Source organism: Populus alba, chromosome 4 (assembly GCF_005239225.2).
Source record: "Populus alba chromosome 4, ASM523922v2, whole genome shotgun sequence".
Lineage (NCBI taxonomy): Eukaryota > Viridiplantae > Streptophyta > Magnoliopsida > Malpighiales > Salicaceae > Populus > Populus alba.
In genome coordinates this window covers 20919586-20937236 of record NC_133287.1, presented here as the reverse complement: position 1 = coordinate 20937236, position 17651 = coordinate 20919586, and the positions used below count along the sequence as shown (strand labels likewise).

General features: G+C 33.9%; 3 protein-coding genes across 3 annotated transcripts; 2 read left to right on the top strand and 1 right to left on the bottom strand.

Annotated features, from left to right (window-relative positions):
• The first annotated feature begins 3759 nt into the window (after nt 1–3759).
• LOC118038882 (damage-control phosphatase At2g17340) lies at nt 3760–7637 on the top strand. Its single transcript, XM_035045367.2, has 12 exons — nt 3760–4001; nt 4093–4158; nt 4295–4361; nt 4464–4532; nt 4771–4911; nt 5419–5547; nt 5669–5755; nt 6177–6251; nt 6326–6403; nt 6527–6604; nt 7255–7317; nt 7399–7637. The coding sequence occupies exons 1-12, from the start codon at nt 3832–3834 to the stop codon at nt 7477–7479; spliced, it is 1104 nt and encodes a 367-aa protein (XP_034901258.1). The 5' UTR covers nt 3760–3831; the 3' UTR covers nt 7480–7637.
• A 175-nt stretch (nt 7638–7812) lies between these two features.
• Nucleotides 7813–9235, bottom strand: LOC118038883 (cysteine protease XCP1). Its single transcript, XM_035045368.2, has 3 exons — nt 8488–9235; nt 8258–8398; nt 7813–8142 (listed from the first exon to the last, which is right to left on the bottom strand). Exons 1-3 carry the CDS (start codon nt 9178–9180, stop codon nt 7927–7929), a joined length of 1050 nt encoding a protein of 349 aa, XP_034901259.1. The 5' UTR covers nt 9181–9235; the 3' UTR covers nt 7813–7926.
• Nucleotides 9236–13506: 4271 nt separating this feature from the next.
• On the top strand, nt 13507–14970 carry LOC118038884 (uncharacterized). The gene has a single exon (XM_035045369.2). The coding sequence runs from the start codon at nt 13933–13935 to the stop codon at nt 14401–14403; it is 471 nt and encodes a 156-aa protein (XP_034901260.1). The 5' UTR covers nt 13507–13932; the 3' UTR covers nt 14404–14970.
• Nucleotides 14971–17651: the final 2681 nt, after the last annotated feature.

Here is a 17651-nt window from a genome sequence, read left to right as displayed (position 1 = left end):
ATCCTTCTACTTGTAGTAGTTGCTTTGCCCATACCATGAAAACAAGCCCTGTTGTGGCTAATGCTTGTTTGATGTCTCCTTTTTTGGCTAACAACAGCCCCTTTCGTGATGTCACCTCCTTTTGTTGGCTTCGTAACTGATCCTCTCTAACTTGTTGAGAACTCAGTGATAACAAGTTCACCTTCTTTCCATTCAGCATAAAAGAATAAGTGTTCTTTCGTCCATTGTAGGTCACATCCTTATCAAACTGCCATGGACGACCCAGCAACAAATGGCTAGCTGACATTGGTGCAACGTCACATAAAACCTCGTCGTGATAGGTTTTAATGGAAAAAGGTACACGAACTTGCTTTGTCACCCGAATCTCCCCATTCTCATTCAGCCATCGCAAACTATAGGGTCTGGGATGTGGAAGGGTATTTAAACCCAATTTCTCCACCAAGGTAGTTGACGCAACATTAGTGCAACTTCCATTATCAATGATCATCCCGCACACCTTATCTCGAATCTGACATCGAGTATGAAAGATGTTCTCGCGTTGCTCATCACTAACGTCAATTTGTGCATTCAGAACCCGTTGAACAACCAACAAATCTCCCTTCACTGGTTCGAAATCCTCTTCTTGTTCAGCCACTTGTACCTGATCTTCGTCTTCAGTTTCAACCTCATCTCCACTGATCAGCTCTCCATGATCCCCATGCAAAATCATCACCCTTTTATTTGGACATTCCGAAGCAATATGCCCATGTCCCAAGCACTTGAAGCACTTGATGTCCCGAGACCTCCTAGGGTGTTGAGGTTCTGTCACCTTCTCCTTTCCCTTCAAAGAATCAAAACTGGTATTCCCCTTGCTAAACTCCACCTTCTCATCTCGTTTAGGCGTGCTCCATGTTCGTGTAGGCGTAGAAACAGCCCTTGTCGCGCTTGACGTAGTTACACTAGTTCGGACACCTCCTCGTCTCTGCTGCCTCTCTACTCGGGTTGCAAGCTTTATAACTTCCTCAAGGAAGATGTACGGTTGTAACTCAACAACATTAGCTATATCCTTCCTCAACCCTCCAAGAAATCTAGCTATTGTTTGCTCTTGAGGTTCCATCAATTCACATCGAATCTGCAGCAATTCAAACTCTTTCACATACTCTTCCACAGTCAAAGATCCCTGTCGCAAAGTCTGAAGTCTGATGTATAGCTCCTGTTTATAGTAATCAGGAACAAATCTCTTCTTCATCACTCTTTTCATAGTTGCCCATGTTGCAATTTCCTCCTCTTCATCCCTTCTCCTCTGAATCTTTACGTTTTCCCACCATAAAAGAGCATAATCTGTAAACTCAAGTGCTGCCACCTTGCACTTCCTTTCTTCAGAATATTCATACCATTCAAACACCTTTTCAACCTTCTGAATCCACTCCAAGTATTCCTCAGGTGAACTACTTCCTCTAAACGGTGGGATCTTAAGTTTGAGACCATTAGGAGGATTATAATTCTGCCTTCTTGGTCTGACCCTATCATCAGCCTCATCATCCCCATTTGGATCTTCGTCAGCTTCTATAATATCATTCCGTGGCACCCTAAGTGCTTGCCTCGGTTGGGGTTGAAAATTATTTCTTTGCATCCTTTGCATAAGGGTATTCAACTGTTCACGAATTCCAGTCATCTCATCCCGAATCTCAGCATGAGATCGTTGTAAGCCCATGACCTGTGCATGTTCCAAACTTAACCCTCTTAGCAAATCTTCTTTATCTCCAGCCATAGTTAAGTATGTCAACCTCAATTCCAGCAAAACTTTCTTGTTGTTGTTGTTGTTTTTGGCTCCTGTCTTAGATCGCAACTGATGCTCTGATACCAGATGATGTGCCGTGAATGATTCAAAATCGGCAACAATGATTCTAATGAAAATGAATGAAGGATGGGTCTGGTTGTGTTGTTTTTCTTTTGGTATTTAGGCTGGATTGTAGTGATTTGAAAGTAAATAAAATGGAGGGTAGACTAGAATGATACTTTGATAAGTCGATCTGGACGCCACAAAGATCAGTCTAGGATTTCGACGCCACACTCTTTGTGATTGAAGAGTGATAAGTCAGGTAGGGTTCTTCACAAAAACGAAATTGGAAGAACAACTCTTAATTCTCTGAATTAAGTTTTTTTTCAATTTTGGCCAAAAGTGTTTATTTCATATTCTGATACATATTTATCTTTGGAACATCCCTCCAAAGTTAGGTGAATTCAACATGACAGAAGTCAAGCCTAAAAACTAGACTTTTAATAAAGCAAGTAGACATTTAACTAACACACGTTTTTTGTTGACATTTCTAAAACATATGCAGACGAAATTTAAAACAGCCATAACTTTTGACACAAAAGTCCAATGCACTCATGGTTGGACAATATAGAAAGATCACGTTCTGAACTTGAATTTTACCTACATAAATCTTGTTTTCACATGCATTGGATGACTTCAAATTCGGGTTCAAATCCATCTAATGTTCTGACCGTAAAAAGCATCAATTCCTTCACTTGCATTATCAATCCAAATACAAGTAGCCCAGCATGAAAAGAACCATTAAGGGCTTTCCCCATCTCCAAGTTCCAATTGTAGGCAAATAAGCACCCTTGCTGAATCCTCTTGCATATTAGATTCAGCTTTACGAGATGGATTATAATTCCCATGATGCACATCAAGTATCCGGAGCAGCAATATATAAAAAAGTATGTCGGCAATTAGCATATATATATATATATATATATGAATTAACATAGCAGTAGAAAGCTATGGTGAAATAGTTTTTTTTTTTTAATTCATGATATTAAACTATAATATTTAATTAAAAATTATTTTTTAAAATATTAATATTAATTAAATATTATAGTTAGAAATTATGATAAAATTTTAATTGATAACAGCCACAACATCAATTAAATTTAGAATTAATTAGTTAGTTTATAATAACCAATTAAACTGGTTGACTAAGTTAAGATTTTTTAAAATCTAAAGATTCCACAGTCAGAGTAACAATTTTATAACTACTCTAAAGAAAATGGCCTCTAGAAATTTCTTGTAAAAATCCAAGTGACATCCAACAGTAAAATAAAAAGTTATGGTTATTTTGAGTCATGTTTATGATCTTGGTGACCAAACCCCCTTTTGAATATAGAGTTGTTTTATTTGTTTATAAATATATTTGCTAGACTATTCACATAATATGTTTGGGGTATATCATCATCTAATTATGACAAGTATATGCTTAACTGCTCAAAATCATTTGTTATCGTATACCTAACAATATATTCGACACTGATAAATGGAGAACAATTATTGTGTGAATAATAATTTTTAAAGATTTTAATAATAATATATTTTTAAATCTACAAGTTTGATACAAATATATATTTTGACTCATAAAATATGTTTTAAAAAAATTCATAAAATTATAATTTTTTCATGAAATATTTAATCAATTCATATAATTAGATCAATCAACTAACTGAATAAACTAGAAAATTAATAATAAAATTAGAAGTTAAGTTGTAGCGCTAGAACTATTTTACCTTCTCTAATAAATATTATGATTTATAAATATAACAATATAAAAATATATTATTTCTCTATTTTTTTTAAATTAGCTTGCCATGTTTAATAATAATAATATTTAGTAAATTTCATGATTTATAAATATAACAAATGTACTATTTCACTACTTAAAAAAAAAAAAAAAAAAAACTATGTTATTCATCCGAAACTCTTAACATGTGATAATATTTTTTTAAAATCCGAAAAAACGGAAGAGGAGGAGGAGAAAAAAGTATTACAGAGAGAGGAGAGCTCTGAAAGCGATGGAGAGCGAATCGGAGATGGTAGCTTTTCCGTTGCTATTGACGCCGATCGAAACAAATTACAGAGCATGCACCATTCCTTATCGCTTCCCATCAGACAATCCTAAGAAAGCAACCCCAACAGAGCTCCAGTGGATTAACCTCTTTCTCAACTCCATTGCTTCCTTCAAGTAATTCTTTTCTATCCATTCCCTTTCTCTTAATTAGTATAATATTTATATTCCGGCTCGAATCTCTTTCTTCTTTATAATTGGAGTGCAGGAAACGCGCTGAAACTGATTCCACTGTTCCTGATGCTCCTCTTAGAGCTGAGAAATTTGCTCAGAGGTACCCTTTTCCCTCTTTTTTTGCACTCTTTCTTCCTCTTCCTCTTCCTCTTCCTCTTCCTCTTCCTCCTCCTCCTCCTCCTCTTCTCATTTCTTTTTGTTTGCTAATGTGAGCTTTAAAATAAATAAATAATAAGGTATGGTGATATACTGGAGGACTTCAAGAAAGATCCAGAAAGCCATGGCGGCCCTCCTGATGGCATTGTGATTCCCCTAAACTTCCTCTTCTTCTATACATTTCCCTTTTCTTTCTTTTTTTTAATTTTAGAATTATCATAGTAATTGTTTTCTCTTTCTGCCTGGTAGCTTCTCTGCAGACTGCGGGAGCTAATCCTTCGAGAGTTGGGATTCATAGACATATTCAAGAAAGTCAAGGTCAGTCACTCCCCTTCATTTCTTTTTTGCTACTCCAAAATCCTGTCGTTTTACTTCCAAAACACCTGAATTCTAACGTATTCTGCTTCCCTCGATAACAGCTGGCTTAAGGGTTTTTTTTTCTTTTCTTTTCTTTTCATGTTTCTGAGTGTGTTGGGGCGGCTGATTGTTTTTTCTTGCAAATTGCAACCTTTTGCTTGTACACTTGAAAAAGACACTGCTTTTGTTGACGTGACAGGATGAAGAGAATGCAAAGGCTATATCTTTATTTAAGAATGTAGTTCAGCTTAATGATGCCATTGTAGATGAGCCCAAGCGCCTAGAAAATCTTGTCAGAGGAATATTTGCTGGGAATATCTTTGACCTTGGTTCCGCAGAGGTTGGTTAAACATTTTCACTTTTATGATTTTTGTGAACCTATTTTTGTTTTTCAACAAGTTGTACACTCATTATAATGGCAGTTATAAATGAATCAAAATTGCATGGATTCTAGGACTTATTTAATCTCCCACTTTTCTTCCATTTTTGGGATCCTGCATCTTCTCACTTCAACCCCCAAACTTACCGTTAGCATTTGTCATCTACGTGATCCCTTTTGATATAGATCACCCTCTGAGTTACTGGTGCATTAATGTTCTCTGCTCATTACTCAGCCATCTTTCATTATTTTATTTTATCTGTGCTTGGTTGATGCCATTGCTTTATGAGTATTTCTCCTAGCTATCATTCTCTCTAGCTTCTAGCAAAAGCAGTAGTTTTGTTTCTGTGACAGTTTAGGTACTGCTTAACTTTTATCTCTTCTCTCAGGGATATAGGTGCTGTTTTGGTTGTGCAGTTTGAATAATTCTTGATGGTGTTTATCCTTTTTTTTTTCTATTTCATGTAGCTCGCTGAGGTTTTCTCAAGGGATGGAATGTCCTTTTTGGCTAGTACTCAAAATCTTGTCCCTCGACCCTGGGTCATTGATGACTTGGACACCTTTAAAGTGAAATGGAGCAAGAAAACATGGAAAAAGGTAGGTTACAAGAATGATTTCTTAGACTAGTCACATCCTCTAATTACATCTATACAAAATATTGATGATTCCATTTGTACTGGAATACAAATCTTACCGCCTTCCTCTTTGCTTATGACAGGTTGTCATTTTTGTTGATAATTCTGGTGCAGATATAATTTTGGGTATTTTGCCCTTTGCAAGAGAGCTACTGCGATGTGGATCTCAGGTTTGCTTTTACATTTGAGTTTCCATCTGCAACACATTTATTTTTTATATCAAAAGCCCAAAGTTTGTTTCAAATTTGTGAAGTCAGGTTATTCAGTTCCAAATTTTAAAGAATTGATTTATGGCGTCAATTTAACACGATAACTAGTTTATCAATACTTTGCTGGTATTCAATAGAATCACTGACTAATAGTATTTTGATTTTGAAACTGATCATGTGGTATTGAACCCTCGTTTTCTTTTCATATTTTAAACTGAAGTCTTCAAATTTGAGGCTTTCTTTGTTAAATTAATCTGTGCTGAGATATTATGATGGGTGCTGGAAATAATTTGTTAATTTTAAAGTATGATACAAGATTGCTATAATGGGTACTATTTAAATGCTTTCTTTCTGAGCATATCTGGGTTCTCTCTATCTGCAGGTTGTGTTGGCTGCCAATGACATGCCTTCTATCAATGACGTCACTTACACTGAACTGATAGAGATTATAGCAAAGGTGATAGAAAGAACCTGTAGAGGTATGATATGTTGAATTCTTGGTTTTGTCTGACTTAAGATCCAATTTTCCAGTTGAAAGATGAAAATGGACAGCTCGTGGGTGTTGATACGTCAAATCTTCTGGTAGCCAATTCTGGAAATGATTTGCCGGTAAAGAATTAAAGTGATATATTGTTTACTTGTTTTTCATGTTGAACAAATGTCTTCATTTTTTTTTCTTCCTGAAGGGCACCGTTGGCTGCATAGTTATAGCCCTTTAATTTTTCCATGCAGGTTATTGATCTAACAAGAGTATCCCAAGAGCTAGCCTATCTAGCAAGTGATGCAGACCTAGTAATATTGGAAGGAATGGTAAGTTCTTTCTAAAATAAGAGTAGTGTGTAAAGAAACAATGTCAAGTGGCCAACTGGATGTAGATGAATGATTAGATATAGTGACCTTGTACTTATGCATAACTAGCTTTCATCCATTGTTCGGGGGCGGAGGGGGGCACAGTGTATATCGAAGATAAAACTAGAGTTCTCAAGCCCTAAGGTTACAGACTAAATTGTATAGAAATCTAAAGAAAATTCTCCAGTATTTTTATTAAATCTGAATATGAATCTTGATCTCCATAAAATAAACTAGACATTCTTATTTATATTAGTACTAAAACCCTTTATAGAAAAGGAGTCCTAATTAAAACTTTCTAATTAATAGATCCATAAACTCCTGGGATAATTGTTTTACATCAAAGAGAGGGGGACTTGAGCGACATGTGTCCTAAAAATGGATAAAGATGGAGTTTGATAATTATTTCTAGTCCAGGAATTATAAAAGTGGGGCGTGTTTCTAGTGTTGTTGAATATGTTGACTGACAAAGAACAACGAAAAGCAAAGAAAGCCACCATTAAGACAGCTGCACTAGCATATTCTAATCCATTGGTACAAGTGAATCCAATACTTCAAAGAAATGCATGAATCTCTCATATATGGTGTGTAACGTTTGCTGCTTTTTGCAGGGTCGTGGGATTGAGACAAATCTTTATGCTCAGTTTAAATGCGACTCTCTCAAGATTGGGATGGTAATTATTTGATTTTTTCTTTTTTTGAGGATGTTAATGTGCATTGGTCATCTGTCCAATTTTTTGTTTCTTTTTAAACAGGTGAAACACCCAGAGGTTGCTCAGTTCCTTGGAGGACGGCTTTATGATTGTGTTTTCAAGTATAATGAAGCTGTGAGTTAAAAGTTTTGATTCTTGTCTGTACTACCAGCTCACTTTCTTCTGAGCCAACCATTCAATATATATGTATTTTAGGCCTCATTGCCTAGCGAAAACATACTCAGGAACTATAATATTCAGTTCTTTCAATTAATAAAGAAGCGTAAAACTGATTACATGCATTTTGTTTTCCATTTTTCTGTGAGACGTGTTATCTTTTGCATGTGGATTTCTGTTGCACAGACATGGCAGCCTTGGCTTCCTCTCTGTTATAAACTGCGTGACGAGCAAGACACTGGCAATGTCATCCATTAGCATTATTGTAGGGATTTATTCTTAGTTTTCTTCCACACTAGGTATTGTAAGGAATTGTTTCTTGTCAACTTTCATCTCGTTTTATTGATGGACATGAGTAAAACAGATCAATATCATCAAATGTCAGGATAAGAAAAATTCGGAATCATATTGATGTCACTTCTGTTTGGTGGGGTATGAAGCCATTTTGTTGATCCCACAGAGGCCTTCAGGTTTGCCTGTGTTTCTCTTCATCCGTAGGTAGCCCCTTTCACCCCACTTGGGTCCCCAGGAATTCTTCACGATGATATAATCTATCCCCGATGATGATCCATATCCTACGGCTGCCACTCCATGATCCAGATCTGTTCCACAAGGTCCGCTGAATACCCCCTGCAAAAACCAAAAGCAGAAGCCCCATGGTGAGCACACCTCGAAAGTTTCTCGAAGCTGGGAAGTGAAAATTGAGCAGATAACATAGATGTGAGAGCATGTTCAACTTTCTTACCCCGCTATAGAATTGGAAATCTCTTCCAGAAGCGTCAATAGCAACACTGAGAGGCTGGTGAGCTAGTGCCTTCAAGAGGCTTTGTTCGTCATTTCTTGGAACGTCATGGTAACCACTAATAGTTACAACCTCCAGTTCTTCCTGAAGACAGCAAACAAATAGGTATTAAACAAATTCTTTTCATTGTTTTCAACAATTGGATGCATTGTTAGCTACTCATCAGCATTTACCCTCTTTTCATCACAAGTGCCTTCCTCCATGAGATATGGGTAGTCTTCCTCTTTGTGGAGTCCACCGTTGTTGACTATGAACTCGAAAGCATAATCCATGAGGCCTCCATTACAGCCATTGTTGAAACTTGTGTCGCAGTCGATCAGCTGTTGTTCTGACAATGAAGTTAGATTTCCCGCGACTATCTGGTTTATGCCTTCAACAGCTGCAACCGTTGAGAATGCCCAACAACTGCCACAAGAACCTTGGTTCTTGACTGGAGTAACAGCTCCTTTCTTTCTCCAGTCAATAGATTTGGGCAAGTCCACCACATCTCTGTAACTGAAGTCTTCGGAGCTCTTCTTCCTAGGAAACTCGGGATGCAATCCTAAGAACTTGCTCTTGAACTCCTCATGGCTCAGGTCTGCAAACTCATTCAACCCAAGCCAGTAGCTAGTAACCTCCTTGTTTCTTTGGTCAATGTGCTTCAAGTTTTCTTTGAACACCTCAAACCTATGCAACTTCTCCTCAAGGCTATTGTAAGCCTTTCCATGTCTAGAAGTCCATGATTCGAATAACTCAACAAGTTTATCAACAGAAGTCAAGTGCTCGGGTGAGTAACCGACGATTGAAAAGTCGTGGGCTAGAACCGAACACACGAAAAGTGACGCAAAGAAGGTAAGAAAAGAAGTCTTGAAAACAGAGAGTGCCATGGAGATTGAGAGAGTAGACAGTAAAATGAGAGGTAAGAACAGGGCAGTAGAAGAGATGGTTGAGAGATGAGGAAGGGGGTGGGGTAGTTATATATAGCTTTGGTTTCATATGTTAGCTTTCAAGTGAAGGTAGCTGAATAAATTTTCAAATCAAACTCAGCCTTTACGATTTGTTCATTATTTGGATTGCTTTTGCTCCAAGCATTTTCATTTTTCTTACAATGGAGACTAGAAGCTCAGTTATTTCGATTTCTAAATGAGAGACAAGAGAACCATAATTGTATAAGCCAACATGAGAGACATGCGTTGACATTTTCTTCTTGAAGAAAAGAGCACTGCATTAATCATAATTGCTGAATAACACTCACTGCAACACAAAAACTACTATAATACCTGCTAGGCTCATAATGCTTTTCAAACTATTTTTTATTTAAAAATATATTAAATTAATATTTTACATGTTTTAATGTGTTGATATTAAAATTAAAAAAAAATTATGAAAACAACATAGTTTTGATGTATTTTCAATAAAAAAAACTTTTAAAATACTCTTTGCACCGTGTTATTAAACATACACTAAGACTGTTTGTTTTTATAATATGATGTGATGTGTTCTATATTTTATTTCAATTACATATATAACTTTTAAAAAGTATGTTTAGCTAATTAATAAACTATAAATTTAGATAGATATCATAAAAAACTACTTTTTAAAATCTTGATTAAAAAAAAAACTCTGATTTATAATTTTATTTTTTTCAAACTGAAAGGTTACCATAATACATATAAATAGACTCCAATATAACATTAATCATCTTAGCTTCATGGTGAAAATATGTTGTTGAGATCATTGATTTCATTCAACAAACAAATGATATTGTGCTCAATAACTAAAATATAAATTCATCAGTTGATAGCTGTTGGATTTACAGAAGAGGAGAGTATAATTGATAGAGGTGATCATTTTCGGTTCGGTTTGATTTTATAAAAAAAAGTAATCAAACCAAATTTAAAAAAAAAAAAATTAAAACCGGTTCAAATAGGTTTAGCTTGGTTTTTTTCGATTTAGCTTGGGTTTTTTCTGGTTTTTTTTGTTTGGGTTCGGTTCAGTTTTGTTTTTTCGGTTTCTGGCTAATAAAATCAAAACCGAACTAGTCGGGTTTTTTAAAATGTTAATTAATTTTTTTTAATGATTCTTTTTTTTCAATTATTTTTTTTTTAATTTTTTTAATTTAATAAGTTTTTTGGTTTTTTGGCTCCCCTCTAATAATTGGAATCTTGAAAGACGAAAATGGGCCACTGAAAATTGATGAGGCCCGAGCAATTATCAATGAATTCTCCTCTGCTTAGTCACATCCTATAGGGTTATGGTCTAGCCTAGGTTTTGGGCTGATTTTAAAGGCTCTGTTCCCTGATAATTCTTTGTTGGGCTTTTTAGCCACTATACCAAGAATTTTATATACATACCGCTGTGACTTCCTGAGGAATTTTATAAAGTTACAAATAGCAGCTAGTGGTCTTATATTAATTATTATTTGAGTTTATTTTGAAGAAAAAATAAATAGAATAGAATGGAATAGAAAAATAATATATAAAGATGTTTTTTTATCACTCTTGGTAGTGAAATAAAATATCACTAATTCTTTTTAAACATCATAAAATTTTCTAGTAATCTTTTTTTATTTTTAATTATCCTTGTTATTATTATTATTTGTTTCACTGTTAGAGATATTTTTGTATTTTTTTAATTGCATCACTTGAAATTAATGATTTTAGAAACATGTTTTCATATTGATTGATTTTGAATATTTAAGGGAATATATTTTCTCGAATAATGATTCCAAAATTAGAACTTAAAAATTAATTAAAAAAGAAATCATTATATATATTCCTTCTATCTCTCATTCAATCAAACTGCACATCAATCAAGTAATTGATTGGATTTAAATCTGCCTTAATTACGCCTCTTTTAAAGCCAGGAGATAGAGGCAGTGTGAGGGCGCTAAGCAATCTATTACTATTTTTTTTGGGAGTTTTTTTCCCATATTAGCAGAATGAACAAACTTATTTTTCAAAATAGCATAATTAGAAAAATAATTTTTATTCTAGCACTAAAACAATAAACGAACATGTATTACAGTCACGATCTATAAAAACATGAATTTGTTATATGCACGTCTATGGATTGCACTTGGTTAATTTGTGAATTTTCTAGCATAAATGTTTTAGGGTTTGAGTTAGGATTTTTGTTGATTTTGCCTAATTTAACAATAATTTGAGATTAATTAGATATAAAATTAGTTAAGTGAGTATATACATTGTCTTATTTAGTAAGAAAAATTGATGAATTATGTTGCTTTGATTATGTTAGTGTAAGGGTTTTAAGATTTATTTTATGATTTTTTTTAATTATTTTGGTGTTGAGGTTGAGTAATTTTAATTATGAAATCACCTGCTATGGAAAATTAGGTGAAATTTTAAAATGACCATGTTGAATTTGTTCTGATCATAACTTGTTGGCTTGAGTTATAACTGTTGTTTTCGTGATAATGTTGTCTTTGAAATTATATTTTTGTTGGACAGGGAGCTGATATTTTAATAAATTTATGGATGTAGAATTTTAATAGATTTGTGCATGTATTATATGCATGACCTATAATTGCACAAGTAGTAAATGCAAGACGACCTATACATAAGGCATAAGCTATCTACACAACTACTATTTTTATAATAAAATAATTATAGTTTTGAAACCTGACTCGAACGATTGACCCGGAAACCTGGCTGATTCGGACCTGAAACCAGGCTGATTGAAGAAAAATAGAGAAAGAAAAAACTTGATGTGACCCAGTTATCTAATAAGACCTAGTTAAAAATTTGATTGCAACCCGCTAACTTTTATTTTTTTATTTTTAAAAAATTAAAATTGCATCATTTTAATTTAAAATAAAAAGAATTAATTCGGTCGATTTGATGATCCAGTTAAAACTTGAAATCCGGATCTTAAACATCATCGTGTATAAAAACTATAAAAATAATAATAATTTTCTTAATTGTATTAGTTTATGAAATAAGTTCTTACACTTTGCTAATTTGAGGGGAAAAAATCATTTTTCTGGCTATTGAACCTCGAGGCTCTACTTTCAAGTAAATGCAATTTTTTACTTAAAAAAAAGAAAGAAAGAAAGAAAGAAAACAGAGGAGAGATTACAACCGACAGACTTTGCAACCGACAGCTGAAATGGTCCCACAGTTTGGCCGTCTCTCCACGTTTTCTACTTGCACATTACACCTATATGAGAACGATATGATAAATTGATACCATCTCTTTCCAACTCTCTTCAATTTATCGTGGACGTCAGTATTCACCTTGTTTTTTTAGGAAAAAAATAAATAAATAAAAAAAATCAGGAGACAAGTGCGTGTGGAGCTGTGGCTGTGTGAGCATATCCCATGTATGGGTTATTGATATACAACATTTAATTAGTAGTTTTTTGTGCTAACACTGAGTGGATCTAATTAGGGACGAATTTGAACTCATATTTTTTTAATTTTGAAATCCTACATGGTGGATCTACTTGAAATCTGGCATGACTTGTTAACCAAGGATTCAGCCGACTCGGGGCTGAAATCAGCCAAGTTTAAAAAAAAAAAAAAAAAAAACTCGAATAACCTAACTGACCTGATGATTTAGTTGATCTAGTTGTAATTCATTATTTTTATTTTTATTTTTTTTTACTAAAAAATGTTATTTTAATTAAAAAAAATCAACCCGGTCAAAACCCGGAACCCGAATCTTATACTAGGCCTAGTTTAAAAATTATAAATATTTCTATTATTATTATTATTTATCAAATTGAATTTCTATACATAAATCTAGTGAATATTAGGAAAAAAGTAGTTTTTTATATTCCTGTTTTCTAAAATATTTTTAATTTTTTTATTTTAAAAAATAAAATTAATATTTTTTAAAATAATTTTAATATATTAATATAAAAAATACTATCTAAATCATTTACAATTAAAAAATATTTTAAAAAAACAATCAGAAATCAACGCAAACACTAACTTCATACATACATCCTCCCTTCAACAATCTATCAATCACAATGTAAGAAGTCAATCACCCACCCAACCCAAAGAAGGGGATATTTTATATTTCTATTTCAAACGTGCACAATAATCAAACGATCATCGACACCTAAATTGAGAACTCAAGTAACCCTCTGGCTTTATATGATCACCAGCAAGAACACAATTTTCCTCCTAATTTAAGATTTGGATGATAAATCAGACAGGTTATGATCTTAAATTAAATTAGACTTTAACAAGAATTAGAAGCATGATGTTTCGGGTTTTTTTTTTAAATTGTCAACACAGAGTTGTTTTCAAGTATTTTAAATAAAAACCACCTCGTTTAGAAAATGAAGAAAATAATTGTTTTATCATTGACCCACCAGGACATAGGGGATCTGGCTAGAGCAAATGGACCTCACCATGCGCGTCCATTGCCGTATCAGCATGCATCCAACCTATCCTCCCACATAAACGAATAAACCAGCCTGTGTGTAGCTGTGAACACTTGTAATATTTCACCTCTCCCTCCCTTAAATTTTCTCCTCTCCTCTCTTCCACTCTTGCTAGCTAGCTGATTCCTCTCCCTCCTTCACCTAAGCACAGCAATAGCATTTTTAGCTGCGTACTATATATCCCATCTCTTTTGATATTCTTCTCTTGTTCATAACTATAAAAATGAGCTCCATCGTCCAGAGCTTTCAAAAGAGAAACCATGGCGCTGCTGCACTCCCGGTCTCACAAACTCATGACTCGAAAGATCGAGGCGCAGCTGCTCTACGTAGAAGAATCTCATCTCTTTCCTTCAAAATCCAGCCTATCTCTTCACCTGCAACTCAGTGGGCATTTCAGAGATCCAAATCTGTTTCAGCCATGGGAGAATATGCTGGCAGTTCCATCAGGAAATGGTGGGACTGGGGCTGGTCTTGGATCCTTTCAAAGAAGCCACCTTTTGCCCAGGATCTTGAAATGAATGAAGAAGAAACGAGGGTTCTTGGCTGCCACAACAAAGGAAGCTGGAGACATGTGTTCTACAAGGTCAGGTACGAGGTGAGAAAGCTTGTGAGATCTGATGATAAAGTTGGCCTTCCTCAAACTTACAGGTATGATTCTTTCAATTACTCCAAGAATTTCGATTCTCGCCACTGAGAGAAACTAGCGGCACTGCTACGTACGTACTGTCATCAAATCAAGCTCGTCATGAGCACAAGTAAAAGACTACTACTTGGTTATTTGCGATCTTCAACGTTTGGAGGTGTTAAAAGGAAGCTGATCAAGCTTTGATTCATTTGTTATGTTCCAAGAACTCGAGATTCAGATCAAGAATATGATTCTTTGTGTATGTTCTTTTTTTGGGTTTTGTCTTCTTCTTCTTCTTCTTCTTTTGTCAATGCTTGTCCATGAAGGTTAATTACTGGTGGCTGTAAGTAAGCAATTACATGTTTAGTAGATCATTAATTAATTACGAGTATAATCCTGTTCTTAATATATGTGATTCTCCATAAGTTGAGAGCAATAAACTCATTGGATACCCACCTAGCTTGCCATGGCCTGAAGAGGAATCAACGTCCGTTAATTTCAAGCCTGAAGAGCCACCAGTAATGATTGCTCATTGCCACCCAAAAATGATTCTTGTTACTTTATTTTACAAGTCATATTGCAATTAGTGTTGTAAATGAATGCTAATTTTTTATTTAATTATTGTTTGCTTATGTTTTTGAAGCTCCATTTGCACCCTTGCGTTACTATGTTCATAAATCAAGTCGCGTGTGTTGTTGTTCATTGAAAATCAAGAGAGGAAATTAACCAAGAATTATTTTTATTTTTATTTTTATTCTTCCTCTCTCTTTTTGTACAAGCAAGCAGGATTTCGTGCTCTCACAGCACACTTTGGGGCCCAAAACCCACCAAAAAATTATTCGAGTCCACATGTGAATTGTTGAGTGACCATGATGTATTAACTCCATATATTGTTAATTAATATATATTTAAGAGTCCAAATGTTCTCTGTAATTTTGAGGATCTCCATTCCCTTTCCCTTTTCTTTTACGAGAAAGGAGATTATCGAGTTAGTTTTTGTTTTAATCAAGATTAAAATATGATTTTAAGAGCATATATTGATCAAACGTCTTCAATTAGCTTAAAAACTTGAGTCTTAGAAAGGTAAAAAATATCACCATAACTAATATAGTTGTGGTTGCTTTTTAAATTATTTTTTGTATTGAAATTTATTAAAATAATATTTTTTTTTTTTCAAAAAAATTATTTTTGAAATCAACGTATCAAAATGATCCAAAACATATAAAAAAAATTAATTTTTAACAAAAAAAATTATAAAACATGATTTATAACGTATTTTCAAACAATGATAAATATGAGTAAAAGGGTGGGTAGGTAGCTAATATGGTCGATCTTTAATATAATTGGAAAAGAAAGGGATAGGTAATTGAGTAGATGTGGTTATAAACACAAAGCAAGAAGTAGAAAGTGTAAAAGCGAGGGGGAATATGGACTAAAAAGCGAGATGCCAATCATTCGCCAGAGAGGATGATAATCTATTGATGAGATGCATGTGATGCCAGGCTAATGCTATCCATCTCTTCCCTACTTGCTGCTGCCCAATCACCGCCTTCAATTTCTTCTTTGGCATTACTCCACATGACATCCATGAGACAGGAATGGAGATCGACCTACGGACCTCCCTCCTCTGTCGTCTCTGATGAATCTAATATTGACTGCCTAAAATGTTCTCAAAATTCACGATAACATAGTTAGGTAAAGCCTATCTTTTTATATATTTCTAAATTTTTTTCCGAACATAGTGTGTGTTCCCCTACACTTAGGTTTTCAGTATATTACCCAAGGTTTCCGTCTATTTTTTTATATAAAAAAAACTTGATGAACTCGTCATGGTAACAGAGTATTTTTATAATTTTTTGTGTATTAATATCATAAATAATCAGGTAACTATTGATGAATCTAAATTTAAAAAGTCTAAAAAACTCTTGAAGGTTCAAAAACTCAAGATCTTAAGGCAATGTGTCTTGGTTCAATTCATTAGTTATAAATATTACATGAATCCCATGAGTCCAAAATAAACTCATGAGTTATAAATATCATATGAATTCTTTAACTTCCTGTTCATAATTTTCATTTTTTATTGAATATATATTTTTAAAATTTATCTTATTAGAATATTATTTTATCTTTTCTCTCTGAAAAAAATACTTACCTTAAGCATATAAGAATCTCTAAATTTATAATAAAAACATTATGTATGTACGAGTCATCTTGATTTATCAGGCATCATATATACACAATCAATTATCTTAGCTAAATAAAATAAATTAAATTGTTAAAACTAAAAAATTAATCAAATATCCAACACGTTGTTAGAACATCATCAACCTATATGGATTATGCGAACATACATGTTGCTTCCTCCGTCAACTATGTATGTAAGTGTCGGTGCAGATTTTCTTTTTCTTTTCTTTGTTGAAAGCATAGACATTTTGGCACATGAATCCCCATCATTGGGTCATGAAATGGTCACCGACGAATATTGTATTATTATTATTATTATTTATATAGTTGAGACATGGAAGTAGTGGTGGTTGAGGTTTTCCTTTCCTTTAACCATGGTAATAGTCGGTGAGGTGAAATAAATATTGGATACTATATACTCTTGCTGTTCTCATATTTCCGTCGGTCCATTTCCAAGTCGGCTCTTCCAGGCATGATTTGGGAATTTTGTACACAAGTACAAAGGCAGATGAAGACAAAATTTGGTTAGCCTTAGCAATCACAATTTAATAATACAAGGACGGCAACTTATTTTGGTCCATTGTGATTTTGGGTAGATTTCATACATAAATTGCTAAATTATATTTATTTTTCTCGTGCTATTATATTAATAATTAATTAATCGAATTTAAAATTATAAAAAAATAAATTCTAGTGGGTGATAGGGTGGAGCCGAGCCGAGCCGAGCCTAATTGATTTTGACTAGTTTGCACAAGAACTAAAGGAACGAAATGAAAGTGTAAAGAGTGGTATGCCCAATATTCTAAAGATGGACCAAAATAAAAAACTCAACGGACCTGTTAAGGGCACTTGGAATAATTAATGAGTATTGGGCCTTTCACAACCAGTAATAGGCCCATTAAGGCTACATGGTGCCTGCTTCATTAATATTTGGACCTTAAAACAACTCTCAACTAATTTCTTGTAAGTTAAATCCCTGATTTTTTTTTTGGCATAATAAAAAAATTGATAAAAATAAAAAAAATTGATAAAAAAAACCAGTGTCAAAATAAATTAAAAATAATAATACAATTTTGAAAGCTATACAATGTGATTTGTGACTTGTGAGTCACTAAGTATAATTATCAAACTTG

Bases quoted from the DNA above. Each gene is read 5' to 3' on its own strand.
- LOC118038882 (XM_035045367.2), top strand. From the start codon at position 3,832: ATGGAGAGCGAATCGGAGATGGTAGCTTTTCCGTTGCTATTGACGCCG. The intron at 6,252-6,325 runs GTGATAGAAAGA...CCAATTTTCCAG, and splicing joins TGATAGAGATTATAGCAAAG to TTGAAAGATGAAAATGGACA. The intron at 7,318-7,398 runs GTAATTATTTGA...CTTTTTAAACAG, and splicing joins ACTCTCTCAAGATTGGGATG to GTGAAACACCCAGAGGTTGC.
- LOC118038883 (XM_035045368.2), bottom strand. From the start codon at position 9,180: ATGGCACTCTCTGTTTTCAAGACTTCTTTTCTTACCTTCTTTGCGTCA. The intron at 8,399-8,487 runs GTAAATGCTGAT...TGCTGTCTTCAG, and splicing joins GCACTTGTGATGAAAAGAGG to GAAGAACTGGAGGTTGTAAC. The intron at 8,143-8,257 runs GTAAGAAAGTTG...TGGTTTTTGCAG, and splicing joins ATTTCCAATTCTATAGCGGG to GGGGTATTCAGCGGACCTTG.
- LOC118038884 (XM_035045369.2), top strand. From the start codon at position 13,933: ATGAGCTCCATCGTCCAGAGCTTTCAAAAGAGAAACCATGGCGCTGCT.